The following is a 27,716-nucleotide window of genomic DNA, read 5'->3' on the forward strand; positions in this document are numbered from 1 at the left end:
TGTGCATTATTGTGCTTAGTACCCACCGGCCTCAATGCTCTCAATCATTCTACTGCACGGCTGCCTTTTCTTGGTGGAATTGAGCTTTACTGATTTCTATTTCTGACTTCCCCGACACTGGCTCATTCATTATTCAGGGGAAACCTGGCGACGAGACCACGGTTTGATATCCGGCCAACAGGTGGGACCTCTGCAAGTCTTCTTTTCAAAGAATCAGAACTTATACAAAGCAGTGTCATTTAGACTCCTCAAGTTATTCATTTAAGACCTGGTTATTTGGAAAATAGATTATTTTCTGTGTTAGTGGCAGGTTAGCTCATTAGGAAAAAAAACATGGAGTTAATGACTCAGGCCAAAGGTTTGATCCCTGTATAAACCAATTTACCTTCAAGCAGAGGGAAATTCCATTGTTTAGTTGGAAAACTAAAACATTCATCTGCAGGTATGTGGTGGGGGTCTGCAGGCAGAGGCAGGGGCGGCCCTCATTAGTCACCACGATCAATTCCTCTGGGACTCATATGGACACAAGAATACACACCCATGCTACTTCTACAGGCTGAGACCCACCATCTATCCACTCGGCCCATGGGTGTTTGATGGTGAGCGTGACATTTTCAAGGTGCAGGGGACAAACCCCTTTTGTTGTTTTGTTGCTTGTTTTCTTCTTCACACAGCACAGAAGTAAAGGAAATTATATTTAAACCATAAGAGAGGTTCAAATAAAAGAATGGGAAGAAGTCCTTTCCAGGGTGAAACATAGTATTGAAGAAAGTAGCAAAATTATCCTCTACAGAAATCTTTTAAGAACAGAACTAATTATCATCTGTAAGTACCAATTTTTATGATCCAATCCTGGGGGAGGATGCGAGATGAGAAAATCTCTCAAAATCCCCTCTGGCTTCCCCACCAGGTTCAATTTTCACCATAAAACAACTGAAATACTTTGGCTGATTTCTGGCTGCGGTCCTGGTGCAAGATGCCTCCTGGTCACGACCTTCAGCTGATTTCAACCTCAGCATTAGGCACAGTGTTTAGTTACGGTGCTTCTGAGCTCTCTCTAAGGCAGGGGTGTCCAAACTGCAGCCGCGGGCCAACTGCAGCCGCAATCCATTGTTAATTGGCCCACAGCAAATTCCAAACATATATTTAGTTTACTTAAATAAACCAGGTGAGGCAATACACACTTCACCTCAAGTGAGTGGCCGGGCTGTTTGTGTATTTTACCGCATATGGCCCTTGGTGAAAAACGTTGAAAAAAGTTTGAACACCCCTGGTCTAAGGGGTAACATTTCTTCAAAACACATGGATAAAAAGACAATAGCGCGTGGATTTTTGCCAAACCGTGGGCACCATATCCTAATGCCATAATGAAGACTTTGTATTTCTTTTTCCAGTTTGTAAAAGTACGAGATAGAGAATGAAACAGGAAATAACCATCTATCTCTTGATTGAAAAGTGGACCGTCTTTCAACACGCACACGAATGCGCACATACACACGCTGACTAGAGCTATGACAAACAGGGCTTAGTCACATTACAAAAGCATTGGGGAGACAGCAGGATCTCCGCAGTGGTGCTCTCACGACCCTTCTGTGCTGGTGACACTGGGGTTGAGGGGGAGGCAGAGCTAGGGGACTCTTGGCCCCCACACCTCTTAGTTCAATCAGCAAAGCTCTGATTTCATGTTCTACCTTATTCCAGCTCCGTGGAAGGTTTCAGGGAAACGACACCTTTACCCCACAGGGCCATGCTCAGGCTCTAGTAAGGGCATGCAGGTATGTGCCACGCTCAATGGCTGGCACACAACAGGCAAGCTTAGTAAATAGCAGCCCCTGAGATACAGCCAGCATCACTAGAGCCCTGTTTATTGGTAAACATTTTCTAAACCTTATACTTTTTTAACTTCAAGAATTTATATTCAATGATGATAAACATGAAACTAAGAGTTAAAGGGATCCAATTTAAAGATATATTCAATGTGCTCTACCTTCAAAGGCCTCTATTCATTTTACAGTATTTCTTTCCAATCTGTATCCCTTCTTTTTCTAAACTATACTTCAAAAAGGGGCTAAGAAGATATGAATGCGTATCTTCTGCGATGGGAATGGATCCAGTTCCAGTTGGGTGTCTCTTCAGGCTCACTTGTGCCCACCCTCGTTTCTCTCTAAGCTCTTTTTCAGTTGAGCTTTGCATGTCACAAGCCTAGATACCCTGTTGACTAAGAAGTCACCATGTCAGTGTTTCTAGCTCTGGCCACTCGCCTATTTCAGTTACATATTTCTCACCACCTAAAACAGAGGTTATCAAATCTGTCTGGGATCTTCTGAAACTACAGATTCCCTGGCCCTACCTCAGACCTAGTCAATTAGACTAAAGAAAGCAGCGTCCCTGGGCTATCGCTGAAGAGTTGGCTTCTAATGTCTTGCTGCCATTGCCCTGCCTGAAGAGATGTTACAGGAAACTATCTATGAAACTAGTAGCGTTAATCTTAAGGATGCATCTTGCTGTATAACTAAGGATTTCACTCCCTCACTCTCTGGATCTAAAGGACAAATTAGTACCAGGGACCGCTATGCTTCTCTTCAGTAATAGGTCAGTTTTAATCTTTAAACCATACAAGTGATCATGTTTCTCTTTGCCTTGGCTACTAGGAAGCTCACAGCCATGACTCCCTACCCTTTAAACCAATACAAAGGACTTATAATATGAATTTTATATATTAATGCGATCTCCTATCTCTGTCTTGTGTTTCCTACCTTTATTTCCCCTTTGTCTTGATTTCTGCACTTCCTTTAAAAAAAAAAATTCTAGTTATACTGCAAAGCTATTGCAAATTCCTTTTTAGAACAAGGTGGGATATGTTAGATGAAGTAATTAAATATAGTCATTGACATGCAGCTCTTAGCAGCACAGCAGCTCCAAAGCAGATGGTGGCCAGCACCAAAGCAGAAACTAGGGCTCCGAGCAAACTTTTGTCTTCGGGGTCAACAACCCGAACAGAAACCTTCCTAGCGGCTCCAGTTGTCACAGAACATCTGGAAGCATAACTGAACTGCATATTAAACATGTTTAAAGATCATTAAAATATTTAAGGAAAATAAAAACGGCGATACCCATTCAAAACCTGGAATCCTGATACTAGTTCTGAATCTACGATCTCTCAACCCTAGCCAGCAGATCCACACACGGAACGTCTAAAATTCTGGTTCTTACGGAAACATATCAGTTCGGTGTGTGAAACCACATACAAGGAATAGTATAAACTGAAAGTCTGCGGCCTCGTGTATCATACAATATGAATGTATCACATAGAATATCTGAACATTATTCCAGTTGTTTTAGAAACATTAATTTTTTTAAAGTCCTGGGTACGCCAAACAGCTCGTACACTACGTCCCCAATTAAACCACCGCCATGCTTTTAACTGAACTACCCCAAAACTTTGTGTTAGCAAATGTGATTAAAAAAAGATTGTTATCTGCTATTGAAAGGCTTTCCTGTACCTGTGAGAGGACCTGTTCTTTGAGCCACAAAGCCAGCCATTCCTGGTGCTGCCAGAAACTCTGGGTGGCCCGGCCCCAAGACCCTTGTGCTTGTGGGGGTCACCATGTACTGTTAAAATACAGAGGGGCTCCCTCTCCTTCTTAGCCCTAACTCAGCCCATCTGTTTCAAGAGGCTGGAGACCAACCAGCAGTCTCTTGGTTGGCATGGCCTCGGTGCATCTGGGTTTGCCCCTGGCCTGGTGGGGGGGCAACAGGGCCTCAAGGTTGCCTGTTCTTGTCACTGCTTTTACTTCTTTCACATAACAATTTCAAGATATGGATCACATTTATTAAAAAGGGAAGGACTCTCAGGCACATATATTAGGCACAAGGAGGGGCCAGATCTAAAGCGTCCCTATTCTCTAATATTTCAGTAGCCGAGTGCCTTAAACACTCTGCCATTTTACATTTTTGCAAACATCGCTTAATCTTGGAAGATCTACACTAACCATTAACAATAATCTCGTGAACACACACTAGCAGCTGTAAAATTTAATTTATTTTATTCTTTTATATATTTTAGTTGTGTAACCAATACCACCTTATTGGCAGCCAGTATAAAGTGAATCAACAGCTACCCATAATTTCATGGCTCTAAGCAACTACAATGAACTGCAATGTATATACCCTTTCGCTACATCTGTGTGCTGGGGTCAGCCTCAGTCAGGCTCTGGACCATATATACTAGTATAAGCAGTGTGCTAGGAGGAAACCCAGGGCTAGCTGGGGCATTCAGTTTCTCAGAAGGAATGTAAGAAGGTAGGTGGACCCACCAAATGGTTGTGTGATAGTTTCTAATTATGGAGTGCTTACTGTAAACCAGGCACTGAGGTGATACCATGCAAATCTTCCCTGAGACCTAACATCATGGGTCTTACTTCCCATTTCACAGATGGAGAAAGTGAGGCTCGAAAAGGCACAATACTGCTAATGAGTAGAAAAGCTGGGATTTGAGGCCACGACTGGTGTCAGTATGAATAGAAAGAAATATCAGTTTTACATTACTGCTTTTGATGACGATAGATAGTTTGGGGTTTCTTTTCTTCCTTTCCCTATCTCTGGGCATGCGGAGAAGAGAAGGGAGTTTACTCTAATTTGAAGGGATGGCAGGAAAGGCTAGTTGGACGGGGCTGAGGGAGGTGCTGGTTTTACCACCAGCTGGTCCTGTGCCCCAGAGCAAGCCCTGACTCTCTGGGCCATTTACTTGTCTGTTCCCTGAGGGTGTGGCCAGCTCCTGTCTAAGAAACCTCCCAGCTCTGAAATTCTCACTCTAGTTGGTCCCTGCATGTACTCACCACATACAACTAAAGTCCGGTGAGGCCACTGTGATTTGTGTGACACTATGGTGCCATCACCAAAATAACCATCCCGAATACACAGGAAATACCATTTAAATAACCCTGTTCTAAGGAGAACATTAATTAGGCAAGTACTTTATTTTATTAGACATGAGGGGATGAGGACAAATTAGAAGAGGGAAAATATACTAAGACATGTAAGAGACAGAAGCAGGAAAACTCCCCCAACTGAATTTTGTACCACGATGTAAGCCCTGAACCAAGGGTGTGTACTTTCTTGTACTACAACTGAGATGAACAAAACTGAACACCGGATGTAAAGCACGAACACAGATCACACTCCTGATATCTAAAGCCTGACATAAATACTACAGGAGTGATGAAAGTCCATCAGAAAGTTGTGTAGACTCTGTGTGTTCAACACTTAAAACTAGTCAAAATCAGAACATGTGGGCACCAAACCTTAACTAAAAAAAGAAAAACGTACTGTATACCACTGTCTGAGCTCTTTGGGAAAACAAATAGAGACACATCTGAGATTGCCTCTGTCCTTGAAATACGGGGAGTATCACAGCCTTTGGCTCCGGAATACTCAAGACAAAATCTATGTCTGAGTATTAACATAAAAATGATAAGTTCTTTTTATTATAACACATTTTTAAGAGACTTGGAAACGTTAGAGGCAGCATTAGCCACTTAGTATTTACAAAGGACTGATAAATGGAGACTTACAGTTTAATTGAATATAACAAAGGCTTCAGTGATCTGACAGGCTTTCCTGAACGCCTTAATCATTTTGACAAATGCTACAGAGTAAGGGCACTCTTTTCTAAGGAAACCTTCAAGGTACAACCACAATTATTTGTGTTTGCAGTTAAAAAAAGATCTTGGTTATTCCATATTCCACTGGAAATTACAAATCTCAGTGAAACTAATGTTTGTTTTTATTTTATTTTTTATTTGTTTTGATTGAGAGATAACTGACAAACCATCATCTTAGTTTCAGGTGTTCAACATAATGATTTGACACTTGTATATATTTCGAGATGGTCACCACAGTACGTCTAGTTAACATCCATCACCTTACATAGTAACAAATGTTTTTCCTTACAATGAGCACATTTATCTACTTGCTTAGCAAATTTCAAATATACAATACAGTACTGTTAACTATAGTCACCATGCTGTACCTTATATCTTCAGAATTTATTTATTTTATAACTGGAAGTTTGTACCTTCTGATCCCCTTTACCGACTTCACCCACTTCCCACCCTGGCCTGCTTGTTTTTAAATCTCAAAAGTTTTCAAACACAATGTTTTCTCCTCTAGCAAAAATACTTACTATGAAGTTAAAAGGTTTAAATAATGATTTCTAAATCTATTACTTCACCAACGTATTTATCCATCAAAATACCATGGAATGAAAAACCACTTTTGTTTCGGTAAAATTTTAAAATTCGTATAAGTTTCCTATGTGCTTTGCCAAAGACTTTCTCAAAGTTTTTGTTAAAGAGTTTTTATTTTTTTCCTAATTTTACTTATAGTCACATAAGTACATCTTAACCTGTATTTGTATACCTAGCTCACTGGTTATGAATGTTTAAAAAAAACCCAACCCACTCTTGGGAGAGACTGACATATCAGTAATCTTTGCCAGCTGGCATGTTCAAAATGGCATCTAAATATTGTATTAACGATATCAATAACAAGCAGGTTCACAGGCCTTAATAAAACACGCTTGAATTGTGAAAGAAATTCTTGTTATTTTGTGTTTCACCCAGCATTGATTTAATAAAATCTATGACAATCTCTTTTTTAATCATGTAAGAATCCTGAGGTTCACTACACGTGCATAATGAAAATCTGAAATCAAGTAGGCGTAATGAAAGTTTCATTGCCTAATCATTTTTGAAACTTTTGCCTGAACATATGAAGTAACCCAGCAAAGCCCACATATCTGTGAAGCTCAATGAACTTTCACAAACAATTTAGCCATGTAACCAGCACCCAGAGGAACAAACTGGCACCTCGGAGCCCCCTTCTACCTCCTCCAGTTACCACCACACACCCAAGGATAACTACAACCTTGACTTTTCTTTCCACACATTCCCACGAACCCCATCAGAGCCACAAAGTGCTGACTTGCACATTGTTTCGTTTACTTCTTGAGAGGTAGGTGGTGTCCTGATCTTACAAATATAAAAAAGCTCAAAGCTGAGTATTTGACCAAGCCAAGAGGCACACGTATGTGTGTAAACGAATGTGTAGCTGTATATGTGTAGGTGCGTATGGTTGTGTGTATGAGAGAGAAGGGGATGGGGGGGAGGGAGAGGAAGAGGGAGAAGAGGAGAAGCAGGGAAGGAGGGAGGGAGGGAGGGAGAGATATTATGAGAGATGGTCAGAGTCAGGATTCAAAGCCAGGTTCCTCTAATGCCAACTCAGCTCTGCAGCACAAAAGCTATTTTAGGCATCCCCATTTTCCTCCAAGTTCATTGACTCACATCCCAGGTCCAACAAATGCCATTTATAGTCAAATGGTGTTATACAGAGAACTATCCCACTATCCCACCCGACCCGCACCCCAAACACACACACACACACACACACACACACACACACACACACAATGATGGTTTTAGAAATGGAACCCATTTTCTTATTTAGCATCTTATCTCTCACCACATTTTGGATTGTGAACAATTTTGAGTCTTGTTAGAGGTGTCTTAATTTTAAAAATTAAATTGGGAACTAGCGAGATTGAGATTGAGCCAAGCTGCACCTTGGTTCTGAACTGGATTTTCACTACTCTTTAAATTACACTGAGTTAAGATGTGATCGCTATTATTTTTCCTAAGTAAACTGGGTAATGAGAGAAATGCAAAGGCCTTCTAGACTAATGGAATCTGAGGCTTTAATACCGCTCCCATCTGCCCAGGCGCGCCGCCCCTCACCTCCACCCACCTCGGCCTGCCATTCCGCTCTCTCCTAGTCAGAACATCTGCTCGCACCTCTCTCTAGCTTCAGCCCCAGCTACGGCCACTACAATTCACGTGACTCTGACACCATCCACTGTGATTACGTGACACAAGGTATATCACCCTGCAGCAGTTTCCCATGTTTACGACTATCGGCTCCTAGTTCTTTACCCTTCCTTACATGCCTATGTCAATATTAGATTTCAATTGCACCACCTACCCCAAGTCCCCATTATGCAGCCATCTTCATCTCCTCAGAGTAAAGCCCACTCTCCACTGGCTTTACCAGAATCTCCCCACAATTCTGCCCAGACACTTTTCTTTCATCTTCCCATCTTCTTAATTGGAAGGAATACGGTAAGCTCCCCAAAAGGGACATGGTGACTTTTCTCATCTCCATCCTGCTCATCATATTTCTTCTTTGCTTTCGAAGATGCATACGTCAAATACTGATGTACCATCGGTGCATTCATTCATGGGTTTTCGCTCAGGGGGTTTGGCTCAATGCGTGTTTTCGCCATTGCTGCAAATATAAGGGCACCACTTTTGTATTAGGGACTGGAGCGACACTGATTGAGAAATGCACCGTTGTCTGTGCTGAGCAGTTCAGGGGGGCAGATTTAGGAGATGCAGGACCAGTAGCCTCGCCCTGCATAAGCAACATCCCTCAGAGAATTCCCTGATTCCTGACTTCCTTCTCGCCCCAGAATCTAAGCCCTTCTGTGATGGCAAGAACCACTAAGGTGTCTTAGCGATTGTCTCTCCCAGCTGGACTGCAGACTCTTTAAGGTCAGGGCTCTTTTCATCTCTATGCTTAGCACTTCGAGGGGTACCTAACACACTGGAAGAAAGCAAGGAATGTTAGTAAATGTATGTATGTCATTCACTGTTATAGACTGAACTGTGTCCCTTCCAAAATTCATCTGCTGAACTCTGAAACCTCAATGTGACTGAATTTGGATATAGAGCCTTTAAAGAGGTGATTAAGGTTAAATGAGGTCATAAGGGTGGGGCTATAATGCAACAGACCCCTAATAGGGTCCCAATCCAATAGAACTAGTGTCCTATAAGAAGAGGACGAGACCAGGGTAAGCACACCCACACAGCAAAGGCCATGTGAGGACACCGTGAGAAGGCGGCCATCTGCAAGCCAAGAAGAAAGGCCCAGGAGAAATCAAACCTGCCAACTCCTTGAACTTGGACTTCCAGCCTCCAGAACTGTGAGAAAATAAATGTCTGTTGTTTAAGCCATTTAGTCTGTGGTATTTTGTTATGGCAGCCCCAACTGAGTATAATACATTCACCAACTGTCCAAGCAACTTGTATTCTAAGGTTGGGACTCTGGGGATCAACTCTGGCTGCTAAAGAAAGCTTGCAAAAATCCTGAGGTTGGCTGCTCAAGGCTAATCCTCAGTAAAGGACGGTACATCCCATCTCCCCTCCCTCGTTTATCATCAATGAGGCAAGTCTAGTTAGGGCAACCCGTTTCAGCAATTCCCACTCTGCCAGACAAAGTGAACATCATCATTAATTCAGATTCTGGGCCTCCGGGAAATTATTTTAAGTTGACTGACACCACCATTACGTCCTGAGATCTTGGCTGTCCTGTACACCGAAAGATGATGGCCATTATCATGAAAAGAAAGCTGTAAGAGTCTCAAATGGGAAGATCTGCATTCAGGCCTTAGACCTTCCACTTACCAGCTACATATACTTGCACATGTAACTTAACATTGTTTTGTGCCCATTGCTTTTTTATTTTTTTTTAATGGTGGTGCTGTTGGAATGGACATTTCATTTTCCCTTGTTTGGGAACAGACCCTAACTTGCACCTGGAGAATACTGCATCCCTCAATCCATTCATGGGCTTTCAAGTGACGTTTCCATCCCCAGGGTAAACCAATCCAACCCTTCCATTCCCCTGCTTACAGCGATGGCTACAGTGATCACATGACCCAGGCTGGTTCAATTATAGTGCTACTCAGAACTTTTCCTAGAATTCTGGGGAAATGCCAGATTCAAAGTTGATGTTTCTAGCACAAGAGGTGACAGCCACCCTGTGAATTCAAGGTGAGTCTCTCTGAGCCTATTCCCACCTGAGGTAAACAAAGCTGAGCTGGAGGAGAGAGAAAACTAATATGATTATTACCGTGGTCCTGCTTTGTTTGCTTAAGTCAAGTCACCATCTCTGAAAAGCTCTCCAAGCTCATCCTATATTCTTTCAAGTGACAGCCAAAGTACTAAGTGGGTCTCCTAGGACAATAGGGAGGTTGGAATTTCACTGGCACATGGAAATCATAGTGATATACATTTAATTGATGCTATTTATTTAGAGATTCTTTATTAGTCAGGACTCTTAGATGTACACACACACACACCAAAAAACAAACAAACAAACCCAAATCAATCTGAGTTAAGTAAAAAGAGGAATTCATGTGCTCATCGAATCCAACCATGGGAAGCAGTGGTAGAGCGGCCTCTCATCTCTGCTTCTTTGCCTTGGTGCTATTCCTTGTACACTACTCCATTTTCCATGGGGGACCTTGTGATGCTAACACATCCTTTAGAGCTCCCAGACCCAGGGTAAGAAAAGTACCAGGGTGAAACTCTGGCCTGACTGGGTCAGGTGCCCAAATTTCCATGACCACTGAGGCCAGGGAGCTCCTAGAAGAAGCTGGCAACTCCCATTTGGAATATATGTTGGAAGGTGGCGGTGAGGGGTGGGCAGACAGTGGCTCCCACAGAAGAAAGATGCCCTAGGTGCCCTCATATGGCTATTGTGTCATTCTTGTGAGCATCCCAATTTGAGCCCACTGCAGCTGCAAAAGTTTAAAAGTAAAAATTTCTTGTTTCAGTTCCCAACCATAACAAAACTTAAAGAATGAAGTCTCTCAGAGTCTGAGAAATACCACACATAAATGGTAAACATAGACCTGGCCTTTCTACACGTCACCGGCTTCTTGTCTCTTGTCACCATGTCCTCAGTCTTGCTCAACGTGTGGGAAACAAACCCACAGCCAAGACACCAGGTTAGAGTAGCTCTGGCAGATGTCATCAGGCCCAGACCTGTGGTTCTAATGCCTCACTGCAATTTGTGTCAAATAAGCAGAATGGGAACATCCTGAAAAAGCCCCATTTAAAAAAAAAAATCACAGCCCAAAGAGGGGCTATTCTGACCATGAGGTGGGAGACAAGTTCAGCATGGTCCTTTAAACGATTTTATCAAGTTCTTTACCACTGCAAATATGTCTCTCCTTCTTTCTCTCCCTTTCGCTCTGCCTCCATCCCATCTCTGCAAGGAATCTCTGCACATAGTTTGTATTCTGGCTCAGAGATACTAAGAGGAAGAAGAAACAGGAAAACAGATCAAAAGCCATTCCAACCCATGCTGGAGATCTTTGTCACTCAGCAGTGCCAGGAGAACAGCTGATGAGGACTCAAATTCTACCCCTCCTGTGGGTATCTCGTGGGTATGTGCCTTAATGGAGCAGGAGCTACAGGGACACTGAAAACAGTCTTAAGCATTCCTGAAGGTATGACCTCAGTTCAAACGGGGAAGGATTTTTTTATGTTATTGCTGTTTGGGTGGTAGAAGGTACTGAAAACATTAGGAAAGTGCAGGCATGCCATCATAAGAGCAAACATAACGAATTCTATTTGTTGAACACTCAGTAATCACCAGGCACTGTGCCAGCCCCTGTACACACACTATCTTTCAATTCTCACAAAATCCCATGAAGTTATATCTGTTTGGCTGGAAGGGAAAGCCTCAAACTGATCAGACAAGTTGCTTGAGGTCACGTGGCTGGTGGATGGTAGATGTTGGCTTTGTAGCCAAGACGGGCCAGCTCCAAGTCCATATTCTTTTCTTTCAGGCACGCTGCTTCCCCTGGAGTTTTGAAAGCAGGGCGATGGCACCTGTACTTGGGGCAATGACTTAATTCTGGGGACTCTACCTAGACTGTCATCATCTAATCCTAATAATTATACTGACCTTGCAAGACTAGTATTTTTTCTATTTTGTAGTGGCTCAAAGAACTTTACATAACTTTTCCAAAGTTGACAGCAATTAGGTAGCCAGGCAGGGAATGGATCCAGGTATGTCTGATTTGAAAACTGAGGTCGTTTATCTTCATGCTATCATTTGCAAAGGGCCAACAGGAGAGCTGAGGGTCATGGAGACCAGAGAGAGGGGGGCAGGGGGCAGGCAGGACAGAGTCATTCTTGCAGACTCACAAGGAGCAATACTAGAAGCCTGAGTAGACGGGCCACATTCACACACGTATGCGTACACTCCTACCTGATAGCATGCACCGTGGTGCTCACTACACCCAGGAGTTCTCAGCCACACCTTTCAGTCGTCAAGGAAACCAAACAAGAACACAAACTTGACCTCTTGCAGTTTACAGGTGGATTCTTTTAAGTTCACTTCTGAAACTGTAATGTGAACAGCTCGCTCAGAGTGTATTCTAAATTCTCCTTCATTGCCAGCCTCTTGGAAATAAGTATGAAAATATGTCTCGACTTCTATCTAAGCACGGTTAAACAGAACTTCAAGTGGAATGACTTTTCCAATTGTGTTTTAAGATTGAGCACTTTGATAAAAGCAGGCTGTGCTGTACAATGTGATCCACGGCTGTGTAACCTTTATATTTTACCATCTGATACAATAGATAAGAAACATATTTTAAGTGTTCAAAAAATTAAACTATAAGGCATATTTCTATTGATAAATTTTGACTGGTATAAAACATCCATATCTATCTATCTACTAGTATAAAATTCATGTAAACTCAAATAAATATTCGTTCTATTAAGGGGTGGGTTCCTCATGGTATTAATCTTTGAATGACTGATTTCAAGATTTTTCTTTTTCTCTATCCATGGTCTTTGAAATATCTTAACGTTAGCTGCTTACAAAAGTCATGTGTGGAGACAAAGAGAAATGAAGCACCTTCATTACTTGAATGAAAGGAAGACAACATAAGTATTTATTTCCATCTTTTTGTCTTGTCATTATAAATTGCTTTTAAGCAGTATAACAGGATTCTTTTCAACCACAAGTATGCAAAAACACTGCAGAATAACTGAACATGGAAAACTGAACTGGAAAACTGGAAATATTTATGCCATTTTGAACCAAAGAAAGGTGTGAGCCCCGGTTTCTGATCCTAGCTCTGCGAACTTGAGCTGGATAATTGCTTCTGGCCTTATTTTTTCCCATCTACAAAATGGGGGTAATAATACCTAATGCATAAGGCTAATAGAAGAAGAACATAAAGAATATACACAGCCCAACACAACAGGTCACATACTGTATGGTTCCTTTTTCACGACATGCCCAGAACTGGCAGGTCCAGGGAAACAGAGCGCAGATTAGTAGCTGCACGCCGAAAGCCCTGCTGCCATTTTAACCTCAGAGCCGACTGGAGCTGACTGGTGGCTCTTCTTCAGTCCCATCCTCCTGCTTTTCTGCATAGCGGTGCTCCTGACCCCCTTCCCTCCTTCTGGAACTCTCTGCCCTTCAGTGATTTTCTCCATTTTATGACTGTGCTGCGTCTCCACTATTATTATTGCTCTTGTCAGCTACGGCTCCTCCTTCTACCATAAATCTGGGTCTTGAATATGGACCTTTTTCCTCTTTTCATTCTAGATCCCCTGGAAGTCTCATCTATGCCCATTATTGCAATGGTCATTTCCGAATTCACAACTTTGAAAGCTCCCTCTCCAACATGCCTTCCTCTCCTAAAACGCCAACCTCAGTTTCCACCTCCTCCTGGAGGTCACCCTGAAACAGCAGGGTCGGCCAAAAGGAAGCGCTCAGCGCCACGTTCCCAGGCGAGCTGGCAACTCCTTCTGACCTACCTATTCCCGCCCATAGAGCTGCCGTTTCCTCAGGCACTGGGTTTTCGTGAAACAATGGTGGAGAGACCGAGGAAGACAGTGAAGGTCAGAATTGCTGAAAGCCTTCTTTTAAAATCCCATGTCCTTATAATTTTTTAAACAACCTTAAAAACATATCCGAGGCCACATAGAAGTTGGGTGATTAGAAGAGCAGAACGGCACCCCTTTAAATTCACCTGATGGTAAACAAAACCAGCCAGCTGACTTTATTATTGTAGTTACATAAATATCTTTACAAATAACTCAGGGCAGAACAAAAAGACAAAGGATTCCAAGAGAAAAGGGCCCCTCCTAAAATTCTAAGGGCTTCTGCAGGCCAAAGAGGACAGAAGGCAATTAGGACTGGGGGAAAATGTAGAGAGGATTTTCCCTCCTTTCTATTATCACGACTTTCTTTTTGAACCCGGTGTGCCTGAGGGCAAGAATCAGGAGATTTATGCATTAGTAGATGCCCTCGTTTGCAAAATGGACAAAAGAGTCAGCTTGTGGAGCAGATTAGATGAAAGAAGCCAAAGGGCCCGGGGGCTGTGACCAAATGTGAAAGAAATGAGTGGGGGAGGGTAGAGGTAAACCCAACAAAAGCTGGGACCATGGGCCCTTACTGAGAGAAGTGCCTGGGCCTGGAGGTTGGAGGCAGCTGCAGACCCCAGAGTAGGGCAGCGCCATCCTGTTTCAATCAGAAAGGAAACACTGGCGGTGCTGGCATAATGGAAATTGTGCAAAGAAGAAGAGTTTGGGAGACCACCTCCTTTGAGCGATTTTGGAACTTTCACCTTGAATGATACCAGCCACGATTTTAATGACCAGAAGAAACCTTAGGCGTGACACAAAGTCACAGGCTAAAAACCTTTGCTTGTACCAAGCATTTGAGAGGTGCCAGGCACTGAATGAGATGGACGTTTTCACATTCACATTCTCCTTTAATCTCCACAACGATTTTGGGAGACGTCTAGTAGCCCCATTTTACAGACAATTGAAACTAAGGCCCCAGGTCAAAGCTGGTGCCCAGAGAGGGAGGGAGTTGACCTGGCATGAAAAATCCACACTCTCCTGCACAGCTCTCTCGGCACCTACCATGCATGTCAATTTTAGAGCAAGGGGTACAGCTTGGTGTTGTGAGCGGGGTGACCTCTCCAGGAAGCCATCCTTACTTATAAGGAATCTGAGATAACGAGTTGCACAAACTGTCTTTCAGATCTACGGATAAACCAAGAGGATCCAGGGCATTCCCAGTCTTCTGCCCCAGCAACTGAACAAGGGACGTTTTAGCGGGATACAGGAAAAACACACCTGGAGGATTTCAGTCCTGTTTTCCTAGATTCACAGTTTTGTCAAACATTACAATAACTGACTCTGACTGGGAATTTAGCGTGTTCTAAATGCTTTATTAATATGAATATCAAATTCTCGCAAAAACCCCATGAGACAGACAAGCATTATTATTATTATTATCATCCACACAGAGAGGCTAAGTCAGTTGCCCAGGAAGTGAAGACACAATTCGTTTCCAAGTTGTCCAAACTGATACCATTGCCTCTCTCAGGTCCATGAGAACTTTGAGAGTCATCCTGTTCTAGGAGCAGGATCTTCGGCCGGCCTGCCACCACTCTCTTTCCTCTCCTTAGACACATTTGAAGATACAACCCTCTTTTTCCACTCACCTAGAAATATGCCTCAAAATCCATTCTGACCTACTTTTAGGGATGTTGATACAATAGAACAGAGCTGGTACCTCACAGGAAACTTCTGCCATTCCTGAGGTCCACTCCTTAATAAACGGGTCAGACAAGGAAGCCTTGGGGTGCCATGTGGCTTGCCCAAGGTCACGAAGTTTACCCACTGGCCGTATTGGGACCAGAATCCAGAGCTCTCCTCTGCCTCTTACACTCTATTTTGTTTCTGATGTACCAAGTTCTAGCTCTTGAGACTTTCATAGCATACAACCAAAGTGGGGTACCACATATTTTTGCAGTAAAAATGCCTAGCAGAGCTATGGGAGAGGGTAGGGGTTGTACAGAGTGGGTGGCACACAACAGTCCTCCTAGGAAAGTAAGTACATGAAGCTAACCTAGAACTTGGGAACCTGGCAAGTCGTCTAAGGGTCACGAGCAACCTCCCACACGCTTACCAATGGCCAGCGCTCTGTGCACTCATAGGAACAACATGCATCTGGCCGCAAAAGGGCTGGTTTTCTTTCTCCCTGTTTTCGTGTCTGCAGTAGCACGATTCTGCTCTGTGCACTGAAAATGCCTTCAAGGTCTTCCTTCCATTTCATTAGCTCATCCAGTGGGTTGTCAGAAGTGAATGGAAATAAAAACTTGTTATATGTGTTATGGAATTTATTTTAATTCCACCACTGCATTCTACAGAAACAGATACAACAATAATGAAGTGGGCCAATACTGGACTGATAGAGAAAAGGAAGAAAGAGGGAAGGCCAGGAGGGCTGGTGGAGTGTTAGTAACTGCAGTGGCTGCGTGAAGGGTCAAAGGGCTGAGACGTGTGGTATGACTCCAGAGTGGGCTGTGAGTGGCTGGGGGTGGGAGGCAAGTCCTGGGCCTCCCTGGGAACTCCAGCCTCATCCAGTGCCTGACACACAGACATGGATAATAACGAAACGCTTGCAGGTGGGGGACTGGAAGAGCTGGAAATGAACACAGGTGGGCCCGAGTGGTCAGCTGACCCAGAGGTGTCAAGGCAGCGGCTTCCCTCACAGCGAAACTCCGTGGGGAGCGCGAAGGCCTACTGGGCCTTTGAAAGCCAAAAGCGCAGAAGTGGAAGATCAGACCGACCGTGTCCTGCAGCCACCTTTGTGGAGGGCATGAAGCACACAGTATCAGCAGTGCCGAATGTAGGGCTGGGATGAAACCTCCAGGGACCAGAAGAAGCGTCAGGCCAGGGGTGAGGAATGTCTTTAATGGGGAACCACTGATCATTCAAGTAATTCATATGAGGGAGATGTTTAAATAAAGTCACCTAATTTTAAGTTTGATGGGTGAATGGAATGTTTGGGGGACGGGTATGGGGGGGTTAAGGAGTTTGGAAAGGGGAAAAAACATACAACACTTTACTCTTTTAGTTAAGAAAATAAAACACATTAACTAACAAAATTAGAAACGTATTTCAAACACATTAGAGACCATAACAGAGACTCACAGAGAAATGCAGAGGAGTATTTGGAGACACATGTCAGTTGGCCACTCCAGCAGGGTCCAGAATAAGCCACAGTCAACTGTTTGGCCCCATCCTGGGTCCCCTTTAAACAATGGGTTTGTCCCCTTCTGGCACTCTGCTAGGTCTCTATTGTACAAGAACTGAAGTGCTCTCTAGTTCCCGAGAACTGCTCACACACTAAAACTGTCTCTAGCAGCCTAAATGGCATTTAAAATAAATACTGTGAATTGATGAAATGACCAATTATGTTAAGTACCCATGCCTGGTGTAATCCAAACCAAATCTTACCCCATTAGCCTCAAAACTGAGAGGTGACTCAGCAGGCCCTCTAGCCAGTGACGCTGCAAGGACCCAAATATACACAGGCCGTACTTGATTGGACCTCAAGTACGTCTAGTTAATTCCTGCAATTGGATTTTTGCTGGTGGGGGGAGAGGGAGGGAATAACTGTACTGTTTCTGCTCAATAGCTTATAAACCAAAACACCTATCAGACAACACTGTAACTGTTATGTTATTTTGTTGCACTCATTCAGGTTTTAACTTCCATTATTCCTCTTAGGACATCACATTCCTCTCTTTAAATGTATCTTGAAGCACATGATGGCATTATCCCAAAGTGCCCACAACTCACTCATCCGCCCCTGCCACATGTAGTCCCCCAGCCCTCTGCTCTCGGGATCCTCTCCATGCAGACGTCCTCCTGGTGTTTCTTCCCTTCTTGGGATGCCCTTTTTTTCCGTTTCCACATGCCCACATCTATCAATTTTTCAAGGTCTTGGCCAAGTGTCAATTCTTCCAAGAAGTGACAGCCCCTATGCTCTCACCCTTCCGACAAAAATAAGTCCTTCTCCTTTAAACAGTGTGACACATCTGCTTATTTTGCTGCTCCTGCATTCTTTTAGTTTCAACCCCTAGGGACACTCTACCCAGCAGGGTTTCCCAGCGCCATTGGTTCAGCCAGTTCTGCTCAGGATCTGGGCCCACAGTCAGGACAGGCTTCTGCTGGCTGGTCCCGGAGCCCGACTCACTCTGCCTGACCAAGCTTCACCTCCTAGATATCCCACTTCTGGAAACTGAGTTCTTTAGGGCACCCTACTCGCCTTCAATCCCAACCCCTGTGGCTGGAACCTAGTAAAAGAGTTCTTTCCCATTGTCTGATTTCTAGAAAACTGTCCTCCTGCTTGCCACAGGGAAAAGGAAGGAAGGTGTACATATTTAAAAAATGTAAAGTATAAAAATGAGCCTAAGTCAGGTTGATTTTCTTCTAGTTGAGTTTAAACTAAACCTTCCACTGGTATGACCGGGCAATTCCCTTCTCAATATGCCCATGGGTATTGTAAAACTCTTCCTTGTGGGCTTGAGCAACTTTTTGATGAGCCAATGCCACCCACCAAAAGAACACAAATATATTAATTAGGAAGAACACGCACGAAAAATCGTGTCACAATAAAAGTGTCTTGAGAACTCTATATACAGACCCAGCAAATGAAGAAACATCACAGGAAAAAAAGAAAAAAAAAACCCTAAGAAATCCCTGCCCACACTGCCAAAGTCTCTCCAAGATCCTTCTGATTTTCACGTGTACAAAAAAAAAATTAGGGGTCTGTGTTGAATTGGATGTGAATTCGATGAGTGTCTGGAATCTGTAAATATTTAATTCTCAATACGTAGAGTAAATAGGAGAATTTTTAACCCTATCAGGAAGAGAAACAAAGTTCTCCCATCTGTGAGACTCTCATAGTAAAAATCACTCAATTTCAGAAAGTCTACTGATGTTTCTCCTCCTACTTTTGCTTGAAACAACCCAAAACTAATATGCACAGAGCAAATCTTACCTAATGTGGAACTTAATGAATAAAAATTCCGTAAGGAAATGCTCCAGGTAAATAAAATCCCTTTTCTGAAAGCAATCCAAACAAAATGATAGTCATAGCATTGCTACAGATCTAGAGGAAAAATAAAGATGAATATAACTTTGACATTCACTTGAAATAAACCCAAAGGTTCATCATAATCAGTTTCCACGTATACTATCTAAGGGAGAACAGAATAGGTAATTTTTTAAATTATCTACTCAATTTTGAGAGTGGAGGGAGTTCCCCTTTGTTCTTAAATATTTAAGATGTCTCTGATGGTCATTAAAATTAGGATTAATCAAACTTGCCTGCCTAAATTTCACCTGTACCAAGCAAAAATGCAAAGAAATTCTTAAGTTCCTGATTTCACAGATGGTTAGAAAGAGAATACAAAATTGCAGGACCTATCAAACAACAAAAATGTGTTATCTCTCAAAATTGTTAGAGCTACTCCAGAAACTGAGGATGAATCTCTCTCTTCTTTGTCACATTTAACATTCTACTCCTTCACACACAGAGCCAGCCCTCAGCATGTGCTTTTAAGGCAAAGAGGCATAAACCAACCAAACACAGCTCTAATCCAATGAAAATGCACTGAAACTCCTTACCGTAAGCCCAGTATAGTTCTAAAATGCTTGGTACAACCAAATTCACCTGCTTTGGCCACCTGTGCCACTCTGACACCTAGCCCATCACCAGAAGCTAATGAGACAGGAAACTGAAAGCCCCTTGGGAGCCAGCCAATGCCAGCTTATCTACAGAGCAGATATCCAGAACAGCGATAACCTAAAAGTAATTTCTGAAAGTATTTAGAATGCATCTTATTGCCATTTTTAGCCATTTATTCCTCTTTAACTTTGGCTATTTCAAGACAAACTTAATGGAAAAAACAGAGATGAAATACTGGTTGAATTCCTTGAACCCACTGGGCAGAAGCTTGTGCAAAGCAGCTGACGATGGGCTGGACAGCAGGAAGGGTGTATCCCTGCTAATGATGCTTGTAGGGATAAGGGAGGGGTGTCTGAACTCTGAGCCTCAGGACAAACCAGTCACCCTTCCAGGCACACATGGATATTAGAGGACAGTCAGGAATGAGTGGACCTCCATGATGACCAAGGTGCCAAAACACCCAAAACATCCCTTGTTACTGCGTTTCCCCGAAAATAAGACCTAGCCGGACAATCAGCTCCAATGCGTCTTTTGGAGCAAAAATTAATATAAGACCCAGTATATATTATATCATACTATATTATATTATTGTATTAATATATTATATTATACTAGACCCAGTCTGATAGTAAAATAAGACCGTGTCTTATATTAAATTTTGCTCCAAAAGACACATTCAAGTTGATTGTCTGGCTAGGTCTTATTTTTGGGGAAACACGGTAGCCCAAGCATTAAAAATACGTAATGGGGTTTGTTTTTATCAGCCCAGTTTATGCTGTTGTCACAGACAAACTTCAATGTAATTCCAATTTCACCAAAGCAAGCCAAACACTTCTAGAATATGACCAGTGACGACAGACCAAAGAAGCAGTTCCAGCTTCAGACTAACAATTCATTGCAACCAGAAGACACGAATATGAATAAATAAAGAGAACTGGGCAGACTCAACCCACAACAGTCATACCTCTCCAGTGACAACTCCTCAAGAAGACAGAACTCTCCTGATTGACATCAGGCACAAAGGAATATTGAGATGGGTGGGAGGGGGGAGAGGTGCTTCTAGAGACCTACCTTGTAGAAGGGCTCCATTTCTCTTGAAGAAGGTACTGCCTGGCCAGATGGGTGGACCTGATGTGCTGAAATAAAAGAGAAACCAGCATGAGGGTCAGCTCATTTACACTCACTCACCTGCACTCAGACACATCACTCATAATGGCCTCCAACACTTTTCCAATTATGCATTATTTACACCCTCTCAAAATGCGTCTTTAAAAACGATTAGTCTTGTTTTATGATGAATGGCCCTTCCTATTTCACAGAACCTGTCTGGTTACTGTCTTGACTCTGCTCCCTCCTGGGCATTGAAATCATTTGCAGGTAAACAAAATGGCAAATCCACACAGTTCAATATCATTGCTGATAACTTTTGTAAAGTTGTTCACAACTGTATGATTTTATGTGGCAAAGAACATCTGTCCATGTCTGAGTCCAGGTGGATTTCCCAACACTTTCTGGTGCTACCTGCCTATTATAAATGCAAACTTGCCTTTCTTTGCTTTTCTACCACCAGATCCTTTGTATACAGATATGATTTTGATCGACTCCCTCCTTCCCCTAGACTCTTGGTTCCTATCCTATTTTCAATTTCTTGGTTTAAAATGTTGCACTTCATTCCTTCATTGAAGATATCTTACCACTACCCACAGTCTGGTAACAAGAAAGGCAGAAAACAAGAAAAGATCGATATATCACAAAGACACTTTACTACATTTATAGACAAGCATTTTCATTGTTTTTAAGGTACCCAGTGAATAACCTCATAACCAAGCCTGTCTTAGTAAAACATCCTTAGAGTGGAAAGTCGGTTATTCTAATCCAAGGGTTGGTTTAGATTAATGTTAGAAAGCACTTAGTCAAAAATGTTACTACATCCAGCGTAAGAAAGAGTATAAATTACTTTTTGCCAAAACAGTCTATGGCTAATGACATTGGTTAATGCATTATCAATCACCTTCAACATTAAAAAAATAAAAAGTTGGTCTGAATAACACATTCAGAAATTCAGCTGATGGAGACACACACACGCCAAGAAATCTGAAGGTCTATAGAATAAATGCTTCACCTGTCAGCCAGGGTCTCTCAGTACTGCAATACCGTTAACAACAAAAAAAATGTCAGTGATACATTCTGCTGACCAAAACTCTGGTAACCAGAGGTACAAATGGCATAGCAGGGCATGGGACAGGTTACACGACCGGGGAGAAATAGAGAGGGAGGAAGAAAAGGGCTAGAGCAGAAAAGTACTATTAAATATCAAAATAATGCTGTATGTGCTAGAAAACACATTGATGTAAATGAACCCTTTTGTTTTATTTTGTTTTGGACCCACCGTACTCAGAGTAAGAGAAAACAAAACAATGCATCTCAGCTAAGGCTTTTCCTGCAGCCCTGATTCTCAGCCCTGGCAGTTGTGGCCTCTGAGTAGCCAGGAGTTGCCCAGGACAACAGCGGATCTGGCTGGAATTACAGGGCTGGAGGAGGATGGCAGCAGACTTCTCTTCCACCTGACTCCCATCCTATTCGGTTTTGAGGCTTTTTAGGCTCAAATTTGCATGAAACATAATATGCATTCAAATACTTAAGATGATTTTTTAACTATCCCAGCCAGCTCCTGGGGATTTTACCATCTTATTTTTATAAGAAAGCAGGAAACGGCAATCTGGCTTTTGCCAATACCAAATCACTTGATTTCTAAAGATATTTAAAAATGAGGACTTCATTATGGAGCAGTTGGTGCTTCTAGAGAATTCAATAATTGAGTATTACTGCAGGAGCCTGAATATCCAGCTTACTTCCATCCAAATCTCCTCTTTATCCAGACCCTGATTTGGATGAAAACTGAGTAGATGCCAGGAATGGAGTAAATGTTGGGGAATTGAGGACAGGTAAATCCAGTGGTTTAGGTAAGGAAAGTTGTCTGTATGATAGAAGTCTGCTTCAAGATTTCTACAACATCCTTTTAACCTAAGTCACCTAAGTCACTGATCACTATTCTAGTCGCCCAGCTGTGCTGTCTGTGTAATCTATACTCTACCACTAGCAGAGCAAGGTTTGGACTGGCCACCCACCTGTGCTCTTACCTGGCCTCCCGTTGTGACTGATGAATTAGCCTGTGGTCTCTTTCTACCTCGAGGTAAGCTGATTTCCTGTCATGCTAATTGCAAAGCTTTTGAGCTAATTGGCCCCATATTCTACACTCTTCTTTTGAATGGTCCCTCAAAATGACATCTAACTATTAGTAGATTCAAGAATTTGCTAAGTGCTTATTGAGAGAATTGTGTTTGGTGTTGAAAAGGACACGGTGGGGGGGATTGGGTAGGGAGGATTAAAAGCCATGGTTTATGGCTTCTAGGGATATACTTATTGATATACTTACCTAGCTCCAACCTCCTACGATTCTATCTGAAGAGATAAGAAATGTCTATAGAAAGGTCAATGGTTATGGCTCTAGTGGCTGCAGTTTGGGAAGGCTGCAAATTGATTCCAGCCCCCCTCCCCCAAACTGTGATGTCCCTGGCCTCACTGGCCTCTAAAGCTCTTAAGTTGGCTTAAAAACATTGTGTGAATTACTCAAAAGCGCTTATCAAACCCAGTAATTCAGAAAAGCTGTGTGTAGTCCAGGTCTTTGTGGGAGAATCTGAGGCCACCCCGGAAAGCACCCATTCAAGAGGCAAACCAAAAGAAGAGAGGGTGGGAGGTGCTTTGTGTCGGAGGAGGGTAGGGGACTCAGTCGTTGGTCACTTGTACATGGTCATGGCCATGAGAGGTGGCCCCTATGGCCCCCTCAAATCCAACCCAAGTGGTTTTCATTACCATATAGGGGTGCTCACATTGCTTGAAGCTGGGATAGCATATTACCATTACAGAGCACAGCATGGGACCCTCCAACCCTGTGGGTGGCAGGGCAGGACCCACCCTCCTCATTCTATAGAGGAGGAGGTGGGGGCCCTGAAAGGTGAAATCATCACATGGCTGGTTAGTGATCAGCTGGAGACCAGACCAGGACTTCCAGAGCCAGCCCACTGTCCCAACACACACATCAATGGCCCCAACTTCATTTCTCATCTTCCAGCTTTCCTCTTCAAGTCCTCTAGCACCAAACTCCTAGCTATCCTTCTCCATGGAAGAATGCTGTGGATGGTGGTATTTCACTAAGAATCTCTCCAAGGCAAAATCCCAGGCTAGAAAAAGCTATCAGGCTAACCATATGTGACACACAGACACGTGGGCTCCTATTAGCAGAAACAATACAACGCGGGCGCCACAAATGTCTCATTTCAATAACGCTCTAACAGAATTCCATGACCTTCAACACTATAAGCCAAGCCTGCTTTGTGACAAAAAAAGCCAACCAACAGGTTAAGAGGGCCTTGCCTGCCAGAAAGGCAGACTGTGAACTGGCATTTGAGAACATTGATCCAGCTGATCATTAAGACCGGAGCTGAGCCAGCAAATCCCGAGAGATGAGCGATATCATCCTGAACGGCATACCCAGCGTCTGCCGGAGACTCACGGCCCTCAGTCACTCCCAGGGCCTCTCGCTCTCAGCTGCATTACTTCCAACTCCCAAGGGGACACCGTGAGTCAACAGGTCGTAGAGCCCGAAGGTGGCTCTTGGCATAATGTGATGTGAGCTCTCTGTCATGTGTTTTCTGTACACTCGTGAGCTTTCATCATTCTGAGAACCGGCTAGGTTGTAACCAAGACCCTGGCAGGTTCTAGCAAGACCCACACCTGTCCTCACTGGCCTGGACTTTCTGTAAATCTAATGAACACCAAATTAAGAGAAGTACTTTTTCCCTAACAATGCAGCTGCCAAATGAGAACTGGTATGTCTGAAAGAGAGAACAAGATATTACTAGGTTGGTGGATAAGTAATTGCGGTTTTTGCAATTACTTTTAACCTTTTAAACCGCAATTACTTTTGCACCAACCTAATACAACATGGATGCACCTCGAGGATACTATGCTAAGGCACCAAAGGTCAAATACTATAGGATTCCATACATACGATGCCCGTGGAGGAGTCCAGTTTGTAGAGAGAAAGTAGAGTGGTGGTTTCCAGGGTTTGGAGGGAGTGGGAGTGGGGAGCGAGTGCTTAATGGGTTTAGGGTTTCAAGTCTCCAGAGAAAAAGCATCCTGGAGGTTGGCTGTGCAACAACGGGAAGGCTCTTAACACCGCTGAACCATACAGCAGTTAAGAGGGTTATCGGTGAAATGGTTAAAATGATATATTTTATGTTATGTGTATTTCACTACAGTTAAACATTTTTTAAAATATAAAACAAGAGAAAGAATTAAAATAGGAAAGTCTCTGAAAGAAGTGAATCAAAGTCTAAAGAGTGGGCGGCTGGAGGACCAACCTTCGTGCTGTGCTTCTGAACGGCCCCTGCAGTCAGCACGTCTGCCCAAACGATCCACAGTACACACAGAAGAAACCCAAATGCACTGGGGTAAAGGAAAGGGATGGAGCGAGACCAGCCCATCCCAATCCACTGTAACACTTCCAGACGCCAGAGCTTGCCCCCTGTGCTTCAGGCAACTAAGCAGACCCCTGTCATAGTCTTAACACTGGAAACAGAGTGTGAAGACAATCTCTTTGGATACGTGACATCTACCACCCGACTATGTTTTCCTAGACATAAAACAGTCAAAGCAGTTGTAATGAAGAGGGAATTCCTGAAAAAAAAAAAAATACTTGGAATTCTATTGTTTTAAATCTAACCGGGGGTTAATGATTAGGAAATAACAGAAAAACAAGTATGACCTACACCACACAGTAACCCAGACCCCCTGGGTGAAGAAGGCCAGTCGTTGAGGCTTGGAATCTGGGAATCAGAGCAGAATGACAGAGAGATATGTGTGAGATGATCTCAGGTTTCACAAACTATTGTTCACAATTTGAGAAGTACGTATCACTAAAGAGCATAGCTGAGAGTTCAGAATTCTCGGGGACCTTCGTGACACTTTTACAAACCTTAATAATAAAACTGGAGTGTGTTGACATTTGAAGGGATTCAGTGGCCACCTGTCCCATCCAAGGTGTGGTGGGAACGACACAATTTTCAGATTCAGAGAATTTGCCCAAAACACAGGCTGAAAATCTTTTAACATGTCCAAGTTTCAATTCTATGCCTGCAAACTGGGGACCGTGAGAGCATCTCGTGTGTGAGGATGAAACAAGTGGATGCAAAAAAGGGTGCTCTGCGAACTGCAGAGATCCCAGTGGTGGTCTTGATTACAAGAAAAGTGCAGTTCAGTTTTCTTGTTAAGCGGCAGGCCCGGTGCCAGCACTTCCTCCTACACCCTGTGACTTTCCCAGTTTGGCTCTTTTCTTCATTCCTGTGTCAGATGAGGCAACTACACCTCCATCTTCCTCTTTTCTAAGAATGCTTTGAGATCCTCTCATCACAAACATTCCTCGGTTTCTAAACTGAGGGGCAGTTTCTAAGATCAATAGGCAGGAAGAAGCAACTTCTCAGATGCTACCTACTCAAGAGATAGATTTAAAAAAAAAAAAAACAACCCAAAAAATGCTAACTCCGCAGAGAATCCTGCGTAGACACAAACTGGCAAGACCGCTGCCCATAGTGACCTTTCAGGGTCGTACAATCAGAGGTAGTAGCTTCTGGCCAGTTTTCAGAGGCTGACCACTGTAGGGGAGGCATCACTGAGGTGATCAGACAACCACCATACAGGACCACAAGGACGACCCCTGAGAGTGTGGCAAGATGATGCTGAGAGCAAAACATGGATCAAGGTAAGGGCCGGAACTGCTCTGTTACCTTAGCCAACTGTCAAAACCAGAGACTCGTCCTGACTCCAACGGGATCAACCTGAAAGAGTTCTTATGTGCCCTCCGGGGCCAAGAATGTGCTGAGGGCTGAAATGGCTGCGAGAAGCTGACAGAGGCAGCTGCTCTGGAGTAACCAGGATAGATGTAAATCCTGTGTTATTTAAATGTATCGGTGCTTCATAATGCTCCACAAAGCACGCTATGAAGTCAGGGCTTCCACGTCAGACATATTTGAGAACTACTGACCTAAGGCAACAGGGTTTCTTAATTGGGGCTGGGTAATTCTTTGTCACAGGGGCCATCCTGTGCAATGTGGGGTGTTCAGCAGCCTCCCTGGCCTCCACCCACTACAATCCAGTAGCAACCTCTCCCCCAGTGTGGCACCTAAACATGTCGGGAGATATTGCCATATGTCCCCTGGGAGATAAAATGTCCCCCAAGTGAGAACCACTGACCTGGTGGTCAGCAACCCAACTAAGCTGGCCCCAATCTTCTCCTACTCGCCAAGTCCCGAACTTCTCTCTCCACACCTCATCAGCCAATGTCACCTCCTCTCTTCTAAAACCAAAGCCATTCCACATAAGCCTATTCACCCTCCATTATTTCCACCTGTATCTGTACCTGTTTCTTTGCCAAAGTAACCCCCCAATTGCCTTCTTTTCCTCTGGAACCTTTCCTCCTCCCCTTACCTCTGGTCTCCACTCGCCTCTCCCTTCCAAGGACTAATTGCGCCTTATCTCACCCATCATGAAACATCTACTAGTGTCCCGATCTGAGCTCCCATAACTCTGCCACTCACTGACGAAGCCCACCAGCTGGGCACCAAGTTCCCGACCAGTACTCCTGCACGTCCATCTCCCTGGACTGGCCGCAATCCTCCTATGTCAGGGTCACCCAGCTGTTCAGGGCTTAGTAGCTCTTGATGTCACCACCACCTCTGCCACCCCCCATGTCCTCCCAGGTGCTCTCAATCTAGAAGCTTACTTTTATTTTCTGATTAGACAAACTCTATAACTTTTGACATTATCTCTTTAAAATCCTTTCCAATTTTAGCCTCAAAATGTCCTTCTAGCCTGATTCTCCTCCTCCCACTCTCCGTTCTAAATATTCTGCTAGCTCTTTGTCCACCCTTGACCCTAAAAATTGGGTCATTCCTAGAGTTTCAGCACTCCCTTCTTTTATACTCAAGATTCCTTTCCTAGGAGAGTTCATGGACTCATGAAACACCTCACTTTTCCAATGCTGAGATTCCAGCGGACCATGTCTCCAGACCCTGGAAGGATGCGTCCTTACACAGCACTCGGCTGACCCTCTGCTCCCACAAGTGGTCCCACTTTTCACTGTTATGTCCTCTGCTGATCCCCATGGGCCACTTTCCACCCTGCCTTGGATTTCTCAGCGTCTCACATAACACAGATGAGTGGCTTAAACAAGAGAA

At 43.5% G+C, this 27,716-nt stretch overlaps 1 protein-coding gene across 6 annotated transcripts in view; it reads right to left on the bottom strand.

Annotated features, from left to right (window-relative positions):
- The window catches only part of FOXN3 (forkhead box N3), a 364,292-nt gene that overhangs the window by 93,317 nt on the left and 243,259 nt on the right, over positions 1-27,716 (bottom strand). For all 6 annotated transcript variants that reach the window (XM_081049383.1, XM_081049384.1, XM_081049385.1 and 3 more), the window contains one exon: positions 20,494-20,558. In XM_081049383.1, the coding sequence (XP_080905509.1) occupies positions 20,494-20,558 (65 nt within the window). The remainder of the gene's footprint in view (positions 1-20,493; positions 20,559-27,716) is intronic.

Source organism: Rhinolophus hipposideros (genome assembly GCF_964194185.1).
Source record: "Rhinolophus hipposideros genome assembly, chromosome: 5".
Lineage (NCBI taxonomy): Eukaryota > Metazoa > Chordata > Mammalia > Chiroptera > Rhinolophidae > Rhinolophus > Rhinolophus hipposideros.